General features: G+C 46.9%; 1 protein-coding gene across 19 annotated transcripts in view; it reads left to right on the forward strand.

Annotated features, from left to right (window-relative positions):
• The window catches only part of PLEC (plectin), a 218,105-nt gene that overhangs the window by 185,702 nt on the left and 10,647 nt on the right, over positions 1–21,756 (forward strand). For all 19 annotated transcript variants that reach the window (XM_040433171.1, XM_040433172.1, XM_040433180.1 and 16 more), the window contains 3 exons: positions 8,248–8,352; positions 8,473–8,571; positions 17,910–21,290. In XM_040433171.1, coding sequence (XP_040289105.1) covers positions 8,248–8,352; positions 8,473–8,571; positions 17,910–21,290 — 3,585 coding nt within the window. The remainder of the gene's footprint in view (positions 1–8,247; positions 8,353–8,472; positions 8,572–17,909; positions 21,291–21,756) is intronic.

Genomic DNA, 21,756 nt, shown 5'->3' on the forward strand with positions numbered 1-21,756 from the left:
GAATGGATCTACACCGTGATTGCTCCAGCAGAATAGTGAGTGCAGCTCTGGAGTATAATACAAGATCAGTACAGGATAAGTAATGTATGTACACAGTGACTGCACCAGCAGAATAGTGAGTGCAGCTCTGGAGTATAATACAGGATGTAACTCAGGATCAGTACAGGATAAGTAATATATGTACACAGTGACTGCACCAGCAGAATAGTGAGTGCAGCTCTGGAGTATAATACAGGATGTAACTCAGGATCAGTACAGGATAAGTAATATATGTACACAGTGACTGCACCAGCAGAATAGTGAGTGCAGCTCTGGAGTATAATACAGGATGTCACTCAGGATCAGTACAGGATAAGTAATGTATGTACACAGTGACTGCACCAGCAGAATAGTGAGTGCAGCTCTGGAGTATAATACAGGATGTAACTCAGGACCAGTACAGGATAAGTAATATATGTACACAGTGATTGCTCCAGCAGAATAGTGAGTGCAGCTCTGGAGTATAATACAGGATCAGTACAGGATAAGTAATGTATGTACACAGTGACTGCACCAGCAGAATAGTGAGTGCAGCTCTGGAGTATAATACAGGATGTAACTCAGGATCAGTACCGGATAAGTAATGTATGTACACAGTGACTGCACGAGCAGAATAGTGAGTGCAGCTCTGGAGTATAATCCAGGATGTAACTCAGGATAAGTAATGTATGTACACAGTGACTGCACCAGCAGAATAGTGAGTGCAGCTCTGGAGTATAATACAGGATGTAACTAAGGATCAGTACAGGATAAGTAATGTATGTACACAGTGACTGCACCAGCAGAATAGTGAGTGCAGCTCTGGAGTATAATACAGGAGGTAACTCAGGATCAGTACAGGATAAGTAATGTATGTACACAGTGACTGCACCAGCAGAATAGTGAGTGCAGCTCTGGAGTATAATACAGGATGTAACTAAGGATCAGTACAGGATAAGTAATGTATGTACACAGTGACTGCACCAGCAGAATAGTGAGTGCAGCTCTGGAGTATAATACAGGATGTAACTAAGGATCAGTACAGGATAAGTAATGTATGTATACAGTGACTCCACCAGCAGAATAATGAGTGCAGCTCTGGAGTATAATACAGGAGGTAACTCAGGATCAGTACAGGATAAGTAATGTATGCACACAGTGACTGCACCAGCAGAATAGTGAGTGCAGCTCTGGAGTATAATACAGGATGTAACTCAGGATCAGTACAGGATAAGTAATGTATGTACACAGTGACTGCACCAGCAGAAAAGTGAGTGCAGCTCTGCAGTATAATACAGGATGTAACTCAGGATCAGTACAGGATAAGTAATGTATGTACACAGTGACTGCACCAGCAGAATAGTGAGTGCAGCTCTGGAGTATAATATAGGATGTAACTCAGGATCAGTACAGGATAAGTAATGTATGTACACAGTGACTGCACCAGCAGAATAGTGAGTGCAGCTCTGGAGTATAATACAGGATATAACTTAATGATTTTCCTATTTCATGACGTAAAGTCATAGTTTTATTAAAGACACGGAGGCGAGTATTGCTTACTCCTTCTTTACTTCCACCAATAGCAGCAAAGGAGAAATTAACATAATCAAAACAATAAAGGATCCTCCCCAAACAGATCCTATAATAAGCAGTGTCCTCTTTATATCTTCCTCTTTCTTTGAATCCACGACACCAACCGCCCAACCATAACCGAAAACGAACCGAACTGGAACTGGTTCCGACACCGACCATTCTTCTTCCTCCAACTGACGAACTCAAGCCAACATGGCTAACATCTCAGGAAACCTGGAACAACACGGAATGCCATCTGCCAAGGATTTTTCAACCTGAAACAAAACAAATAATCTAGCCAGTGTAAACACATGGGTACAAATGTGCAATCTCGACCCTATAACGGTCGTACATTAAAAAGGTCGCTGAAACAGAACCATAATCAATCTTGACGGTAAAACGGCATAAATAACCACAGAGACAGTGTAATAGTCAATAATAATACCATAACAGTAATAATAATAGGGGGGGCAGGAGAAACCTAGGGCGGGCAATACTCGCCTCCGTGTCTTTAATAAAACTATGACTTTACGTCATGAAATAGGAAAATCATTAAGTTTTACATCAAGACACGGAGGCTTCGTATTGCAAGTTCAAAGCTGCTCAATAATAGCAGAAAACACATGAGGGGTCGGACGGAAATAAAACTCTGTGAACGTCGTGGCCCTAGACCAGTCAGCCAGACGCAGAATGTCCTCCAAACGAGCCCCCGAAACTGCCAGGGCAGTAGCAGCCGCGCCCCTGGCCGAGTGAGCGGTAAAGATCGTCGTATCAATCCCGGAAAGGGACATGACCCACTTCATCCAACGCGCCAAAGTGGGACTGGTAACCGGGCCAAAGGGATGGCGAATAGAGAGGAAAAGCTGCGGAACGTCCGCAGACCGGTGAGAACGAGTGCGCAACTCATATTCCCGTAGACAAGCTACAGGACAGAGTGCCGGAGAAGACGGAAAACTGGGATAGGACACAGACCGAATATTGGTCTTGGTACGCCGCGTGATGTTAAAAGTAACACCCTCGGGAGTAAAGGATCTGGCATCGTGATCCAGAGCCCTGACATCAGAGATCCTCTTACAGGAAATAAGGCAAAAAAGGGTCAGCAACTTGGCTGACAGTTGACGGAGGGAAAGAGCCGCGTTGTCGGGCCAGGCAGAGAGGAAAGAAAGGACCAGGGAAACATCCCACGTAGTGGTGAAACGTGGCCGAGGAGGCCTAGCCAAGCGTGAGCCACGTAAAAGTCGAGACACTAAAGGGTGTTGACCAGCCGGAACGCCATCAAATCCCTGATGAGTCGAGGAAATCGCAGAACGGAACAAATTGATGGTCCGATAAGCTTTCCCTGCCTCAAAGAGAGAAGTCAGGAATTGCAACAAATGGGTTACAGATGCCGAAACGGGATCCAGGTCCCGTTCCATGCACCAGCTAACCCAAGATCCCCAAGCTGCCCGGTAAGATTTTCGGGTGCCGGGAGCCCAAGCGTTGTCCAGGAGGCGTCTAGTTGCCTCCGAAATTCCCTCGACCTCTCCTGGAGTCCTGAAATTCGGCACGCAAGAAGTTGAAGGGAGCCTTCGACCAGCAGGGGATGTGGGGCACCCAGAGGGTCCTGGAGGAGATCCGTCCGCGTCGGGAGTAGGAGAGGTACATCGACCAGGAGTTCTAGGAGGATCGGGTACCAGGCTTGAGATCCCCAGAAGGGAATCACCACCACCAGTTCCGCCACCTGACGCCGAGTCTGTAGCAACATCCTCGGAATCATGGCAAACGGTGGAAACGCGTAATGTAGGGCTGAGGACCAGTCCTGTAGAAACGCATCCACAGCTTCTGCCTCCGGGTCCGGTCGCCAGCTGAAGAACCTGGGCAGGTGAGTATTGAGCCGGGAAGCAAAAAGGTCTATGGAGCAAGGACCCCAGATGTCCGAGATTGTGGAGAACATTTCCGGATTCAGCCTCCAGTCGCTGCCGTCCGTGAAGCATCGGGAACTCCGATCCGCTTTGTAGTTGTGAAGACCCGGCAGGTACTCCGCTTGAATCATGATGTCCCTGGACAGACAGTAGGACCAGAACTCTTTCGCCAGTCGGGCTAAGGTGGCCGATTGAGTGCCGCCTAGGTGATTGACGTATTGGACCGCCGACACATTGTCCATGCGTAGACGGATGCATGCATGAGCTATGCCCTTGGTGAAACTCCTGATGGCAAACGAACCCGCTAGAAGTTCCAGAGCGTTGATGTGAAGATGGATCTCTGACTCCGACCATCGACCCCCAGTGGAGATACCCTCGCAGTGGGCACCCCATCCTTGGAGACTCGCGTCCGACTCTACCGTGAATTCCGGTTGGAATCCGAAGATTGCTCTGCCGTTCCAGGCTTCCAAGTTGCTCAACCACCAACGAAGTTCCTCCTGAGCTTCCTGATCCAGAATCACAGCGTCCGCAAACGAGGCCCCGGCACGGAGGTGGGCGATCTTCAGGCGCTGTAAAGCCCGATAATGGAGCGGAGCGGGAAAGACTGCCTGGATAGAGGAGGCAAGTAACCCAATGATGCGAGCCAGGTGGCGTAGGGATAGAGAGGGAGTTGAGAGAGCATGTCTCAACTCCTTGCGTATCGTCCGCAATTTCTCTGCCGGGAGGCTGAGAGATTCCGCGACGGAGTCCACCGTGAAGCCCAGAAACTCCATACGTCGAGCCGGTGTGAGGCAGGATTTCTCGAGATTGAGTAGAAAACCCAGACCCGTCAGAAGATCCGAGGTCCACTGGAGGTGTTGTAGCAGAGACGACTGACATTGGTGCATAATGAGGATGTCGTCCAGGTATATGACAAGACGAACCCCACGGCTCCGAAGCCAGGCCATGACTGGGCGCAGTAACTTGGTGAAGCACCAAGGCGCTGAGGAAAGACCGAACGGTAGGCAAGTGAAGCGCCACACTTCGCCCTTCCACAGGAAGCGCAGAAGATCCCTGGAGGAGGAGGCAATCGGGACCGTCAGATAGGCATCCTTGAGATCCAGCTTCACCATCCAGTCCCCCGGAATCAGCAAATCCCGAAGGAGGTGAATCCCCTCCATCTTGAAGTGGCGGTAGCGCACCACAGAGTTCAGTGCCCGGAGATTTATGACCGGACGAAATTGTCCCCCTTTTTTCTGAACTAGAAAAATGTGGCTGAGGACGCCCCTTTGGGTAGGAGGGGCCCTTTCTATCGCATCCTTGTGCAAGAGGGAAAAAAGTTCCACGTCCACTAGCTCCCTGTCCGGTAGTGCCAGGGGAGGGGGAGAAGGGACGAGATCTGGCGAACTCGTAAGTTCTATGTGGAACCCCTGTACAGTGTTCAGCACCCATGGGTCTGATGTGATGCTGGACCAAACGTGGGAACATAGACGGAGTCTGCCCCCTACACAAGGAGTGAAAGAAGTCCCCACTGGGGAAAGACTTACCGAAAGATTTTCTGTAGTTCGGATTCCCTCTAACCGACCTGGAACGCCATTGGCCGCCTCTGGCCGGGAAGAACGAGGGGGGATTTCTTTGGTCCTGGAAAGGAGGCCTCTGGTTGAAGGAGCCTCTGCCCGAGCTGCGGGCTTGATAACTGGAGCGGCCGGACAGACGGCCCCTACTACTGCCGGCCCTAGTGGAGACCCGTCCCTGAAATACCCTTTTCATGGAGGACTGGGCCTTGTCCAATGCGGTAAACGCTCCAACGTACCTGCTGAGTTCCTTGATGAAGGAATCCCCGAACAGTTGACCCTGAGCATACTTCCCTGTCTCAGTAAGTGCCAGGTTGGCCAATTTTGGGTCAATTTTAAAAAGGATGGCTTTACGCCTTTCAATGGACAGGGAGGAATTGGTGCTGCCCGCAATACAAATGGCTCTCTGTATCCAGCCAGTAAGCTCCTCCGGATCTATCGGAGAGCCGTCCACTCTGGCCGATTCGGCCATTTCAAAGATTTTGGCGAGGGGGCCAAAAATGTCAAGGAGCTTATCCTGACAACTCTTTATAGCGGAATCCAGACCTTTACGGGGATTCCAGCCGGTTTTAGTTAAAAACTGAGTCATCTTCTGATCCACAGATGGGGTCTCACAGACCTTGTTAGGGATCAATGGTCTGGGGCATTCTGCACGGAGCTTGCTGCGCGCCTCTTTGCTGAGAGGACGACGCACCCAATGCTCCAAGTAATCGCTCACATGAGCTACCGGCATCCACTCCGCCGACCTAGGGTGGTGGAGGGCATCAGGATCAAATAGTGGGTTGCCAGAAGGATCCACCAGGGTAGAAGCCGTGTTAGGGGCAGAGGTGGATGCGCCCACGGACTCAGATGTGGAAGGCCTAAGGCCTGAGGTGCTTGGAAACTGAGGTTCCATCTCTAACACTCCATCAGAGTGGTCACTTTCCTCCGCATAAGCCTCCATGTCCGATTCATTATCAGAATCTATGTCATCAGTTTGTGCTCTAGCACATTTCCACGTTCGCGCCCTTTCTGCCTGGCGCGGTAAGGCTCTTTTGCGCGATCTAAGCGCGCTATCATGGGTGGCTTGGATCACACCAGTCAATGTCTCCTGGGCAGGAGGTTCAATGGTAGGCTGCGGGCTAGTGAGTGCAGGCATTAGATTAGAGGGGCCAGGAGCATGGGCAGATAAGGCCTGAGATATGGTCTGAGAGATCATTGAGGACATGGAGCCCATGGCCTCTACAATGGCACTAGACACGGAGCGTTGTAGCTCCAGGGCCTGTGCACTCATGTCTGGCAGGCTGGGGTCCCCTGTGGGTGGGGGATTAGGCCCAGAGGGAGAGCGATCTGAGGACATGATCTCGTTTATTATAGATCTAAAATCTAAATGCAGGGTGACCGATGGGGGTACCTAGACTAATGGTGCTAATCTAAGGTAGAAAGAACTAACCTAAACAGGGGTTAATCACCCCAAGCGACGCAGTAAAGCAGGAGCCGATCTGGAGCCGATAAGAAGCAGCAAGGCACTGGAGAGCGCTCCGAAATCCCGCGAGAAGACGGGCGGAAGATTCCAAGATGGCCGCCGAGATCTCGGAGCCGCGGGAAGCTACAGAAACCTGCCGCCGAGAACCTATGCCGCCGGGAACCAGAGGGAAGGAATCGGAGCGGCGACTAAGGTAGGGGAAGAGGAGGGGGTTCAAAAGAACACACACCCCAAAACGAAAGGATACAGGGGATAAAACCGCCGATGAAGCAACGCAGAGGGGAAAGAGAGGGAGGGGGGGGGGACGGCCCCCAGATGAAGGCCGCAATAGGTGTATGGGGATACGGTAATACTGTGATAAAATCTCCACAAATGAAGGGAAAGAGGGGAGACCCTGATACAGGTCAGAACAGTGTATATATATATATATATATATATATATATATATATATATATATCTACTAGGCAAGTATTAAAACGCCATGCAAAGACATAATTGCTTAAAATCAAAATCACATAATCGCACATATAGATCACTTAGCTTTGGTGGAGCAGCAAAGAAAGAGGAAGATATAAAGAGGACACTGCTTATTATAGGATCTGTCAGGGGAGGGGCCTTTATTGTTTTGATTATGTTAATTTCTCCTTTGCTGCTATTGGTGGAAGTAAAGAAGGAGAAAGCAATACTCGCCTCCGTGTCTTGATGTAAAACTCAGGATCAGTACAGGATAAGTAATGTATGTACATAGTGACTGCACCAGCAGAATAGTGAGTGCAGCTCTGGAGTATAATACAGGATGTAACTCAGGATCAGTACAGGATAAGTAATGTATGTACACAGTGACTGCACCAGCAGAATAGTGAGTGCAGCTCTGGAGTATAATACAGGATGTAACTCAGGATCAGTACAGGATAAGTAATGTATGTACACAGTGACTGCACCAGCAGAATAGTGAGTGCAGCTCTGGAGTATAATACAGGATGTAACTCAGGATCAGTACAGGATAAGTAATGTATGTACACAGTGACTGCACCAGCAGAATAGTGAGTGCAGCTCTGGAGTATAATACAGGATGTAACTCAGGATCAGTACAGGATAAGTAATGTATGTACACAGTGACTGCACCAGCAGAATAATGAGTGCAGCTCTGGAGTATAATACAGGATGTAACTCAGGATCAGTACAGGATAAGTAATGTATGTACACAGTGACTGCACCAGCAGAATAGTGAGTGCAGCTCTGGAGTATAATACAGGATGTAACTCAGGATCAGTACAGGATAAGTAATGTATGTACACAGTGACTGCACCAGCAGAATAGTGAGTGCAGCTCTGGAGTATAATACAGGATGTAACTCAGGATCAGTACAGGATAAGTAATGTATGTACACAGTGACTGCACCAGCAGAATAGTGAGTGCAGCTCTGGAGTATAATACAGGATGTAACTCAGGATCAGTACAGGATAAGTAATGTATGTACACAGTGACTGCACCAGCAGAATAGTGAGTGCAGCTCTGGAGTATAATACAGGATGTAACTCAGGATCAGTACAGGATAAGTAATGTATGTAGACAGTGACTGCACCAGCAGAATAGTGAGTGCAGCTCTGGAGTATAATACAGTATCAGTACAGGATAAGTAATGTAACGTATGGAGATTATTTCCGTGGTTTCTTATGGGGGTTAATACTTATTTTGTTGCTGCCATTACTGAAAGTTTCCGCTCTGATGTTCTAGGACTTTGAGCTCCAGCTGGTGACCTTCAAAGCTCAGGTGGAGCCTGTGGCATCTCCGGTCAAGAAGCCCAAAGTGCAGTCTACATCTGACAACATCATCCAAGAGGTGAGGGCACCTGAAAACGTTCTCATTAACGCGCAGACCCCCCCGACTCCACTGCCCTCTAACCCCCCCCATCCACCCGCCTCCCCAGGTTCAGATCCTGAATGTCTCTGTTTCTTGTAGTATGTCGACCTCCGCACCAAGTACAGTGAACTCACCACCTTGACCGGCCAGTATATCAAATTCATCACCGAGACACTGCGCCGCCTGGAGGAAGAGGAGGTATGAGCTGACATTGTACTCAATACTTGTCATGTTGGCGCTACGCCCAGTGCCCTGGCACATCTTGCCCACCTAGCTGCCCCTTCATTAGTATCCTGGATCAGGCAGCACAGGACTTGCCAGATGTCTGCCACCTCCTGATGAGGACTGGTGAAGAACTGCTGCAGAAAGACTAAACCCAACATAAAGAATATAGCGCCCATCTGATGTCGTCTGCCAGCTGCAGATGGCAGGCTGCATCACTGGTGTGAGTCCACAGGTCGCCGCGGTCTGCGGACACCAGACTTGTGCAATGTCTGAAGCCTCCGTCCACTCATCTATTAACATTGTTCAGCACGAACTCTGCATGTCATCCTCATATTACAAGGAATCCATCCTGATGACCAGTATACAATGCACAATGCACTATTCTAGTACCTAGTATACTCCATAGATCTCCCTTCAGATGACCAGTATACAATGCACAGTGCCCTATTCTAGTACCCTCCATAGATCTCCCTTCAGATGACCAGTATACAATGCACAGTGCCCTATTCTAGTACCTAGTGTACTCCACATATCTCCCTTCAGATGACCAGTATACAATGCACAGTGCCCTATTCTAGCACCTAGTGTACTCCATAGATCTCCCTTCAGATGACCAGTATACAATGCACAGTGCCCTATTCTAGTACCTAGTACCCTCCATAGATCTCCATCCTGATGACCAGTATACAATGCACAGTGCCCTATTCTAGCACCTAGTGTACTCCATAGATCTCCATCCTGATGACCAGTATACAATGCACAGGGCCCTATTCTAGTACCTAGTATACTCCATAGATCTCCATCCTGATGACCAGTATACAATGCACAGTGCCCTATTCTAGTACCTAGTGTACTCCATAGATCTCCCTTCAGATGACCAGTATACAATGCACAGTGCCCTATTCTAGTACCTAGTACCCTCCATAGATCTCCCTTCAGATGACCAGTATACAATGCACAGTGCCCTATTCTAGTACCTAGTGTACTCCATAGATCTCCCTTCAGATGACCAGTATACAATGCACAGTGCCCTATTCTAGTACCTAGTGTACTCCATAGATCTCCATCCTGATGACCAGTATACAATGCACAGTGAGCTATTCTAGTACCTAGTGTACTCCATAGATCTCCCTTCAGATGACCAGTATACAATGCACAGTGCCCTATTCTAGTACCTAGTGTACTCCATAGATCTCCCTTCAGATGACCAGTATACAATGCACAGGGCCCTATTCTAGTACCTAGTGTACTCCATAGATCTCCCTTCAGATGACCAGTATACAATGCACAGTGCCCTATTCTAGTACCTAGTATACTCCATAGATCTCCCTTCAGATGACCAGTATACAATGCACAGTGCCCTATTCTAGTACCTAGTGTACTCCATAGATCTCCCTTCAGATGACCAGTATACAATGCACAGTGCCCTATTCTAGTACCCAGTGTATTCCATAGATCTCCCTTCAGGTGACCAGTATACAATGCCCTATTCTAGTACCTAGTGTACTCCATAGATCTCCCTTCAGATGACCAGTATACAATGCACAGTGCCCTATTCTAGTACCTAGTGTACTACATAGATCTCCCTTCAGGTGACCAGTATACAATGCCCTATTCTAGTACCTAGTGTACTCCATAGATCTCCCTTCAGATGACCAGTATACAATGCACAGTGCCCTATTCTAGTACCTAGTGTACTACATAGATTTCCCTTCAGATGACCAGTATACAATGCACAGTGCCCTATTCTAGTACCTAGTATACTCCATAGATCTCCCTTCAGATGACCAGTATACAATGCACAGTGCCCTATTCTAGTACCTAGTATACTCCATAGATCTCCCTTCAGATGACCAGTATACAATGCACAGTGCCCTATTCTAGTACCTAGTGTACTCCATAGATCTCCCTTCAGATGACCAGTATACAATGCACAGTGCCCTATTCTAGTACCTAGTGTACTCCATAGATCTCCCTTCAGATGACCAGTATACAATGCACAGTGCCCTATTCTAGTACCTAGTGTACTCCACAGATCTCCCTTCAGATGACCAGTATACAATGCACAGTGCCCTATTCTAGCACCTAGTGTACTCCATAGATCTCCCTTCAGATGACCAGTATACAATGCACAGTGCCCTATTCTAGCACCTAGTGTACTCCACAGATCTCCCTTCAGATGACCAGTATACAATGCACAGTGCCCTATTCTAGCACCTAGTGTACTCCACAGATCTCCCTTCAGATGACCAGTATACAATGCACAGTGCCCTATTCTAGTACCTAGTGTACTCCATAGATCTCCCTTCAGATGACCAGTATACAATGCACAGTGCCCTATTCTAGTACCTAGTGTACTCCACAGATCTCCCTTCAGATGACCAGTATACAATGCACAGGGCCCTATTCTAGCACCTAGTGTACTCCACAGATCTCCCTTCAGATGACCAGTATACAATGCACAGTGCCCTATTCTAGCACCTAGTGTACTCCACAGATCTCCCTTCAGATGACCAGTATACAATGCACAGTGCCCTATTCTAGCACCTAGTGTACTCCATAGATCTCCCTTCAGATGACCAGTATACAATGCACAGGGCCCTATTCTAGTACCTAGTGTACTCCATAGATCTCCCTTCAGATGACCAGTATACAATGCACAGTGCCCTATTCTAGTACCTAGTGTACTCCACAGATCTCCCTTCAGATGACCAGTATACAATGCACAGTGCCCTATTCTAGTACCTAGTGTACTCCATAGATCTCCCTTCAGATGACCAGTATACAATGCACAGTGCCCTATTCTAGTACCTAGTGTACTCCACATATCTCCATCCTGATGACCAGTATACAATGCACAGTGCCCTATTCTAGTACCTAGTGTACTCCATAGATCTCCCTTCAGATGACCAGTATACAATGCACAGTGCCCTATTCTAGTACCCAGTGTACTCCATAGATCTCCATCCTGATGACCAGTATACAATGCACAGTGCCCTATTCTAGTACCCAGTGTACTCCATAGATCTCCATCCTGATGACCAGTATACAATGCACAGTGCCCTATTCTAGTACCTAGTGTACTCCACAGATCTCCCTTCAGATGACTAGTATACAATGCACAGTGCCCTATTCTAGTACCCTCCATAGATCTCCCTTCAGATGACCAGTATACAATGCACAGTGCCCTATTCTAGTACACAGTGTACTCCATAGATCTCCATCCTGATGACCAGTATACAATGCACAGTGCCCTATTCTAGTACCTAGTATACTCCACAGATCTCCATCCTGATGACCAGTATACAATGCACAGTGCCCTATTCTAGTACCTAGTGTACTCCACATATCTCCCTTCAGATGACCAGTATACAATGCACAGTGCCCTATTCTAGTACCTAGTGTACTCCATAGATCTCCCTTCAGATGACCAGTATACAATGCACAGTGCCCTATTCTAGTACCTAGTGTACTCCACATATCTCCCTTCAGATGACCAGTATACAATGCACAGTGCCCTATTCTAGTACCTAGTGTACTCCATAGATCTCCATCCTGATGACCAGTATACAATGCACAGTGCACTATTCTAGTACCTAGTATACTCCATAGATCTCCCTTCAGATGACCAGTATACAATGCACAGTGCCCTATTCTAGTACCTAGTGTACTCCATAGATCTCCCTTCAGATGACCAGTATACAATGCACAGTGCCCTATTCTAGTACCTAGTGTACTCCATAGATCTCCCTTCAGATGACCAGTATACAATGCACAGTGCCCTATTCTAGCACCTAGTGTACGCCATAGATCTCCCTTCAGATGACCAGTATACAATGCACAGTGCCCTATTCTAGCACCTAGTGTACTCCACAGATCTCCCTTCAGATGACCAGTATACAATGCACAGTGCCCTATTCTAGTACCTAGTGTACTCCACAGATCTCCCTTCAGATGACCAGTATACAATGCACAGTGCCCTATTCTAGTACCTAGTGTACTCCACAGATCTCCCTTCAGATGACCAGTATACAATGCACAGGGCCCTATTCTAGCACCTAGTGTACTCCACAGATCTCCCTTCAGATGACCAGTATACAATGCACAGTGCCCTATTCTAGTACCTAGTATACTCCATAGATCTCCCTTCAGATGACCAGTATACAATGCACAGGGCCCTATTCTAGCACCTAGTGTACTCCACAGATCTCCCTTCAGATGACCAGTATACAATGCACAGTGCCCTATTCTACCACCTAGTGTACTCCACAGATCTCCCTTCAGATGACCAGTATACAATGCACAGTGCCCTATTCTAGTACCTAGTGTACTCCACAGATCTCCCTTCAGATGACCAGTATACAATGCACAGGGCCCTATTCTAGCACCTAGTGTACTCCACAGATCTCCCTTCAGATGACCAGTATACAATGCACAGTGCCCTATTCTAGCACCTAGTGTACTCCACAGATCTCCCTTCAGATGACCAGTATACAATGCACAGTGCCCTATTCTAGCACCTAGTGTACTCCACAGATCTCCCTTCAGATGACCAGTATACAATGCACAGTGCCCTATTCTAGTACCTAGTGTACTCCATAGATCTCCCTTCAGATGACCAGTATACAATGCACAGTGCCCTATTCTAGCACCTAGTGTACTCCATAGATCTCCCTTCAGATGACCAGTATACAATGCACAGTGCCCTATTCTAGCACCTAGTATACTCCATAGATCTCCCTTCAGATGACCAGTATAAAATGCACAGTGCCCTATTCTAGTACCCAGTGTACTCCATAGATCTCCCTTCAGATGACCAGTATACAATGCACAGTGCCCTATACTAGTACCCAGTGTACTCCATAGGTCTCCCTTCAGATGACCAGTATACAATGCACAGTGCCCTATTCTAGCACCTAGTGTACTCCACAGTTCTCCCTTCAGATGACCAGTATACAATGCACAGTGCCCTATTCTAGTACCTAGTGTACTCCATAGATCTCCCTTCAGATGACCAGTATACAATGCACAGTGCCCTATTCTAGTACCTAGTGTACTCCATAGATCTCCCTTCAGATGACCAGTATACAATGCACAGTGCCCTATTCTAGTACCTAGTACCCTCCATAGATCTCCCTTCAGATGACCAGTATACAATGCTCAGCGCCCTATTCTATTACTTAGTGTACTCCATAGATCTCCCTTCAGATGACCAGTATACAATGCACAGTGCCCTATTCTAGTACCCAGTGTACTCCATAGATCTCCCTTCAGATGACCAGTATACAATGCACAGTGCCCTATACTAGTACCCAGTGTACTCCATAGGTCTCCCTTCAGATGACCAGTATACAATGCACAGTGCCCTATTCTAGCACCTAGTGTACTCCACAGTTCTCCCTTCAGATGACCAGTATACAATGCACAGTGCCCTATTCTAGTACCTAGTGTACTCCATAGATCTCCCTTCAGATGACCAGTATACAATGCACAGTGCCCTATTCTAGTACCTAGTGTACTCCATAGATCTCCCTTCAGATGACCAGTATACAATGCACAGTGCCCTATTCTAGTACCTAGTGTACTCCATAGATCTCCGTTCAGATGACCAGTATACAATGCACAGTGCCCTATTCTAGTACCTAGTACCCTCCATAGATCTCCCTTCAGATGACCAGTATACAATGCTCAGTGCCCTATTCTAGTACCTAGTGTACTCCATAGATCTCCCTTCAGATGACCAGTATACAATGCACAGTGCCCTATTCTAGTACCTAGTGTACTCCATAGATCTCCCTTCAGATGACTAGTATACAATGCACAGTGCCCTATTCTAGTACACAGTGTACTCCATAGATCTCCATCCTGATGACCAGTATACAATGCACAGTGCCCTATTCTAGTACCTAGTATACTCCATAGATCTCCCTTCAGATGACCAGTATACAATGCACAGTGCCCTATTCTAGTACCTAGTATACTCCATAGATCTCCCTTCAGATGACCAGTATACAATGCACAGTGCCCTATTCTAGTACCTAGTATACTCCACATATCTCCCTTCAGATGACCAGTATACAATGCACAGTGCCCTATTCTAGTACACAGTGTACTCCATAGATCTCCATCCTGATGACCAGTATACAATGCACAGTGCCCTATTCTAGTACCTAGTATACTCCACAGATCTCCCTTCAGATGACCAGTATACAATGCACAGTGCCCTATTCTAGTACCTAGTGTACTCCACAGATCTCCATCCTGATGACCAGTATACAATGCACAGTGCCCTATTCTAGTACCTAGTACCCTCCATAGATCTCCCTTCAGATGACCAGTATACAATGCACAGTGCCCTATTCTAGTACCTAGTGTACTCCATAGATCTCCCTTCAGATGACCAGTATACAATGCACAGTGCCCTATTCTAGTTCCCTCCATAGATCTCCATCCTGATGACCAGTATACAATGCACAGTGCCCTATTCTAGTACCTAGTGTACTCCATAGATCTCCCTTCAGATGACCAGTATACAATGCACAGTGCCCTATTCTAGCACCTAGTATACTCCACAGATCTCCATCCTGATGACCAGTATACAATGCACAGTGCCCTATTCTAGCACCTAGTATACTCCATAGATCTCCCTTCAGATGACCAGTATACAATGCACAGTGCCCTATTCTAGTACCTAGTGTACTCCATAGATCTCCCTTCAGATGACCAGTATACAATGCACAGTGCCCTATTCTAGCACCTAGTGTACTCCACAGATCTCCCTTCAGATGACCAGTATACAATGCACAGTGCCCTATTCTAGTACCTAGTGTACTCCATAGATCTCCCTTCAGATGACCAGTATACAATGCACAGTGCCCTATTCTAGCACCTAGTGTACTCCACATATCTCCCTTCAGATGACCAGTATACAATGCACAGTGCCCTATTCTAGCACCTAGTGTACTCCATAGATCTCCCTTCAGATGACCAGTATACAATGCACAGTGCCCTATTCTAGTACCTAGTGTACTCCATAGATCTCCCTTCAGATGACCAGTATACAATGCACAGTGCCCTATTCTAGTACCCAGTGTATTCCATAGATCTCCATCCTGATGACCAGTATACAATGCACAGTGCCCTATTCTAGTACCCAGTGTATTCCATAGATCTCCATCCTGATGACCAGTATACAATGCACAGTGCCCTATTCTAGTACCTAGTGTACTCCATAGATCTCCATCCTGATGACCAGTATACAATGCACAGTGCCCTATTCTAGTACCCAGTGTATTCCATAGATCTCCATCCTGATGACCAGTATACAATGCACAGTGCACTATTCTAGTACCTAGTGTACTCCATAGATCTCCCTTCAGATGACCAGTATACAATGCACAGTGCCCTATTCTAGTACCTAGTACCCTCCATAGATCTCCCTTCAGATGACCAGTATACAATGCACAGTGCCCTATTCTAGTACCTAGTGTACTCCATAGATCTCCCTTCAGATGACCAGTATACAATGCACAGTGCCCTATTCTAGTACCTAGTATACTCCATAGATCTCCCTTCAGATGACCAGTATACAATGCACAGTGCCCTATTCTAGTACCTAGTGTACTCCATAGATCTCCCTTCAGATGACCAGTATACAATGCACAGTGCCCTATTCTAGTACCCAGTGTACTCCATAGATCTCCCTTCAGATGACCAGTATACAATGCACAGTGCCCTATTCTAGTACCTAGTGTACTCCATAGATCTCCCTTCAGATGACCAGTATACAATGCACAGGGCCCTATTCTAGTACCTAGTGTACTCCATAGATCTCCCTTCAGATGACCAGTATACAATGCACAGTGCCCTATTCTAGTACCTAGTATACTCCATAGATCTCCCTTCAGATGACCAGTATACAATGCTCAGTGCCCTATTCTAGTACCTAGTGTACTCCATAGATCTCCCTTCAGATGACCAGTATACAATGCACAGTGCCCTATTCTAGTACCTAGTGTACTCCACAGATCTCCATCCTGATGACCAGTATACAATGCACAGTGCCCTATTCTAGTACCTAGTGTACTCCACAGATCTCCCTTCAGATGACCAGTATACAATGCTCAGTGCCCTATTCTAGTACCTAGTGTACTCCACAGATCTCCCTTCAGATGACCAGTATACAATGCACAGTGCCCTATTCTAGTACCTAGTGTACTCCACAGATCTCCCTTCAGATGACCAGTATACAATGCTCAGTGCCCTATTCTAGTACCTAGTGTACTCCACAGATCTCCCTTCAGATGACCAGTATACAATGCACAGTGCCCTATTCTAGTACCTAGTGTACTCCACAGTTCTCCCTTCAGATGACCAGTATACATTGCACAGTGCCCTATTCTAGTACCTAGTATACTCCATAGATCTCCCTTCAGATGACCAGTATACATTGCACAGTGCCCTATTCTAGTACCTAGTATACTCCATAGATCTCCCTTCAGATGACCAGTATACATTGCACAGTGCCCTATTCTAGTACCTAGTGTACTCCATAGATCTCCCTTCAGATGACCAGTATACAATGCACAGTGCCCTATTCTAGTACCTAGTGTACTCCATAGATCTCCCTTCAGATGACCAGTATACAATGCACAGTGCTCTATTCTAGTACCTAGTGTACTCCACAGTTCTCCCTTCAGATGACCAGTATACATTGCACAGTGCCCTATTCTAGTACCTAGTATACTCCATAGATCTCCCTTCAGATGACCAGTATACATTGCACAGTGCCCTATTCTAGTACCTAGTATACTCCATAGATCTCCCTTCAGATGACCAGTATACAATGCACAGTGCCCTATTCTAGTACCTAGTACCCTCCATAGATCTCTCTTCAGATGACCAGTATACAATGCACAGTGCCTGGTTTGAGGGCCTCCATTTCTCCTTCTGCCCCAGTCCATTATGTTAGACCTGATATAGTGGGGGCAGCAGCTCGGGTGCAGTGAACGCAGAGACTGTGACTTGGGGACAGTATTTTATTTTCACCTTATATTTTTTAGCTGCCGCCAGGTGTCGGGTACACGAGCCACCCGCTTACATCCCATCATCGCGTACATCCCGTCATCCCTTTGTGTTCAATCATTGTTCTTAGTTACGTTTGCTTTTGACCATAGAGCATATAATTATTTTTTTCCATCTGTTTTATTTTTCTTTTTTCTTTTTCTTTTTTTTGTCTCCATTGTCCCTCTCCACCCCTCTCTACCTTCCCTCGCCCATCCTCCCTCTGTTCCCACCCCACCCTCCTTCAGAGAGCGTCGGAGAAGATGAAAGAAGAAGAGAGGAAGAAGCTGGCAGAGGTAGAAGCCCAGCTTGAGAAGCAGATGCAGTTAGCTGAGGCACACGCTCAGGCCAAAGCCCTGGCAGAAAAAGAGGCCTCAGCGCTGCGACTGAACATGCAAGAAGAGGTCACCAAAAGGGAGGTTGTTGCTGTAGATGCCGAGCAACAGAAGAAGAACATTCAGCAGGAGCTGCATCAAATGAAGCAAATCTCAGAAGCTGAGATCAAGGCCAAGGTCAAACTTATCGACGATGCTGAGTACAACCGCAAAAAGGTAGAGGAGGAGATCAGGATCATCCGACTGCAGCTGGAAACCAGCCAGAAGCAAAAGTCAGGTGCTGAAGATGAGCTGAAGGCACTGAGGGCCCGAGCAGAGGAGGCAGAGAGGCAGAAGAAACTTGCTCAGGAAGAGGCTGAACGTTTGCGAAAACAAGTGAAGGATGAGGCCCAGAAGAAGCGGGAAGCAGAAGACGAGCTACAGCGCAAGATTCAGGCCGAGAAAGATGCAGCCAGAGAGAAACAAAAAGCTCTAGATGACCTGGAGAAATTGAGGCTCCAAGCTGAGGAGGCCGAGAGACGGATGAAACAAGCTGAACTGGAGAAAGAGAGACAGATCAGACAGGCTCATGACATGGCCCAACAAAGCGCTGATGCAGAGCTACAGAGCAAACGCATGTCATTCCTGGAGAAGACCACCCAACTGGAAATGTCCCTGCAACAGGAGCATATCACTGTGACCCATCTGCAAGAAGAAGCTGAACGTCTGAAGAAGCAGCAGTTAGAGGCTGAAAATGCAAGGGAAGAAGCTGAGCGAGAGTTAGAAAAATGGAGGCAGAAAGCCAATGAAGCTCTGAGGCTAAGGCTCCAGGCAGAAGAAATAGCTCATAAGAAAACCTTAGCACAAGAAGAAGCTGAGAAACAGAAGGAAGATGCAGAGAGAGAGGCCCGCAAGAGAGCTAAAGCTGAGGAATCTGCTCTACGCCAAAAGGGACTGGCAGAGGAAGAGCTGGATAAGCAAAGAAAGTTGGCTGAAGATACAGCTTCCCACAAACTCTCTGCCGAACAAGAACTGATCCGACTGAAGGCAGAGGTGGAAAATGGTGAACAGCAACGCATTGTCCTAGAGGAGGATCTCTTTCGCCTCAAGAATGAAGTCAGTGAAGCAATCCAGAAAAGAAGAGGACTTGAGGAAGAACTTGCCAAGGTGCGTGCTGAGATGGAGATCCTCTTGAAGGCCAAATCCAAAACAGAAGAAGAGTCTCGCTCTGCATCTGAAAAATCTAAGCAGATGTTAGAAGAAGAAGCAAATAAGTTGAGAGAACTTGCAGAAGAAGCTGCCCGGTTACGCGCTCTCTCAGAAGAGGCCAAGAGGCAAAGACAATTAGCTGAAGAAGAAGCCACTCGACAGAGAGCAGAAGCAGAAAGGATCCTGAAAGAAAAGCTGGCTGCTATCAATGAGGCCACACGGTTAAAGACAGAGGCTGAGATTGCCTTGAAGGAGAAGGAAGCGGAGAATGAGCGCCTCAGAAGATTAGCAGAAGACGAAGCTTATCAGCGAAAACTATTAGAAGAGCAAGCCACTCAACACAAGCAAGATATTGAGGAGAAAATCCTGCTGCTTAAACAATCCTCTGAGAGCGAGTTGGAAAGGCAAAAGAATATTGTGGATGAGACCTTGAAGCACAGAAGAGTTATTGAAGAAGAGATACGAATTCTGAAAATAAATTTCGAGAAGGCCTCTGCTGGAAAATCCGACCTGGAGCTAGAACTTCAAAAACTGAAAAACATTGCAGATGAAACACAAAAAAGCAAGGAAAAAGCAGAGCAAGAAGCAGAAACGCAAAGGCATCTAGCTCTAGAGGAGGAGGCTAGACGCAAAGAAGCTGAAGAGAAGGTCAGGAAGATTGTTGCAGCAGAACAGGAGGCAGCAAGACAGAGGAAATTAGCCTTAGAAGAAGTTGAGAAACTGAAAGCCAAGGCTGAAGAAGCCAGGAAACAAAAAGAGCTCGCTGAGAAAGAAGCTGAAAGGCAAATCGAACTTGCTCGAGAAGCTGCCAGAAACAAAATTGATGCAGAAGAAAAAGCACATATGGCTGTTGTGCAACAGAAAGAACAGGAATTGAAGCAGACAAGAATTCATGAGCAGAGCATCCTCGATAAGCTGAGAGAAGAAGCTGAGAAGGCCAAACGGGCAGCTGAAGAAGCCGAGCGAGCAAAGATCAAGGCTGAACATGAAGCCGCACTCTCACGCCAGCAGGTAGAGGAAGCGGAGCGCCTGAAGCAAAAGGCAGAGGAAGAAGCCCAAGTTAAGGGCCAAGCCCAGGAAGATGCAGAAAAGATCCGCAAAGAGGCAGAACTAGAAGCAGCTAAGAGAGGCCAGGCCGAGCAGGCAGCCCTCAAACTCAAACAAATGGCAGATGCTGAAATGGAGAAGCATAAGAAATTTGCCGAAAAAACTGTTAGACAGAAGGAGCAGGTAGAAGGTGAACTCACTAAAGTCAAACTCCAACTGGAGGAAACAGATCACCAGAAAACCATTCTAGATGACGAGTTGGGACGTCTCAAAGAAGAAGTGACTGACTCCTTAAGGCAAAAGAAACTGGTGGAAGACGAATTGTTCAAGGTTAAAATACAAATGGAAGAGTTGTTGAAACTGAAAATTCGTATTGAAGAGGAAAACAAGATGCTTATAACAAAAGACAAAGACTACACACAGAAATTCCTGGCTGAGGAGACCGAGAAGATGAGGCAAGTAGCAGAAGAGGCTGCCCGTCTGAGTGTTGAGGCCCAGGAGGCTGCACGTTTAAGGAAGATTGCAGAGGACAACTTGAATGAACAGCGAGCCTTAGCTGAAAAGATGCTGAAGGAGAAAATGCAAGCGGTTCAGGAAGCCACACGTCTGAAAGCAGAAGCGGAGATGCTGCAGAAACAGAAGGAGCTGGCCATGGAGCAAGCTAAAAAACTTCAAGAAGACAAGGAGCAGATGGAGCAGCAACTTGCCCAGGAGACAGAGGGCTTCCAAAAGACTCTGGAAGCCGAACGTCGACGACAACTCGACATAAGTGCTGATGCCGAACGCCTTAAAATACAAGTGGTTGAAATGAGCAAATCCCAAGCCAAAGCCGAAGAAGATGCCAAAAAGTTCAGAAAACAGGCAGAAGAAATCAGTGAGAGGCTACACCAAACAGAACTATCGACCAAAGAGAAGATGACCGTGGTTCATACCCTTGAAATACAGAGACAGCAAAGTGATAAGGAGGCAGAAGATCTGAGAAAAGCCATTGCTGAACTAGAGAAGGAGAAGGAGAAGCTCAAAAAGGAGGCAGAGCTGCTGCAGAGGAAGTCAGAAGAGGTACCCGATTATTTATATTGCTAGCGCTCATGGCAGTGTAGAGCATATCCCTTCATCACATTTAATTTGATATTTTTCATGCCCATTCCATGTGCAATGCATAGAGAATGTTCTTATTGTTGCAATACCCCTAAGCCATAGACAGTCATATGGCCAATTGCCCCCTATTAAAATTCACGTTCTCTTCCAGTGACGATGCATGTAATATTATTAGAGCAGGGGCAGAACGTGACTGTCGGGCCCCTCTGGTGTCGCTAATCTCTGAGGAAATAAAAATATTGGGTTTTCTCTGGATCTTCTTTAAGAATCCTGCACCAGCTAGTGCCCAAGTATTCCTGCAATACAAAGAGGTTCCCTTAAAACCCCCCAAGACATGGTTCCTTACATTAGTTTTACGCTCATGTATTGCAGGTTAGGATTGTGTTGTACAGTAAACAAACCCCATAGTATTAGAGGGGTTACCTCA

This window comes from Bufo bufo, chromosome 5, assembly GCF_905171765.1.
Source record: "Bufo bufo chromosome 5, aBufBuf1.1, whole genome shotgun sequence".
Taxonomy (NCBI): domain Eukaryota; kingdom Metazoa; phylum Chordata; class Amphibia; order Anura; family Bufonidae; genus Bufo; species Bufo bufo.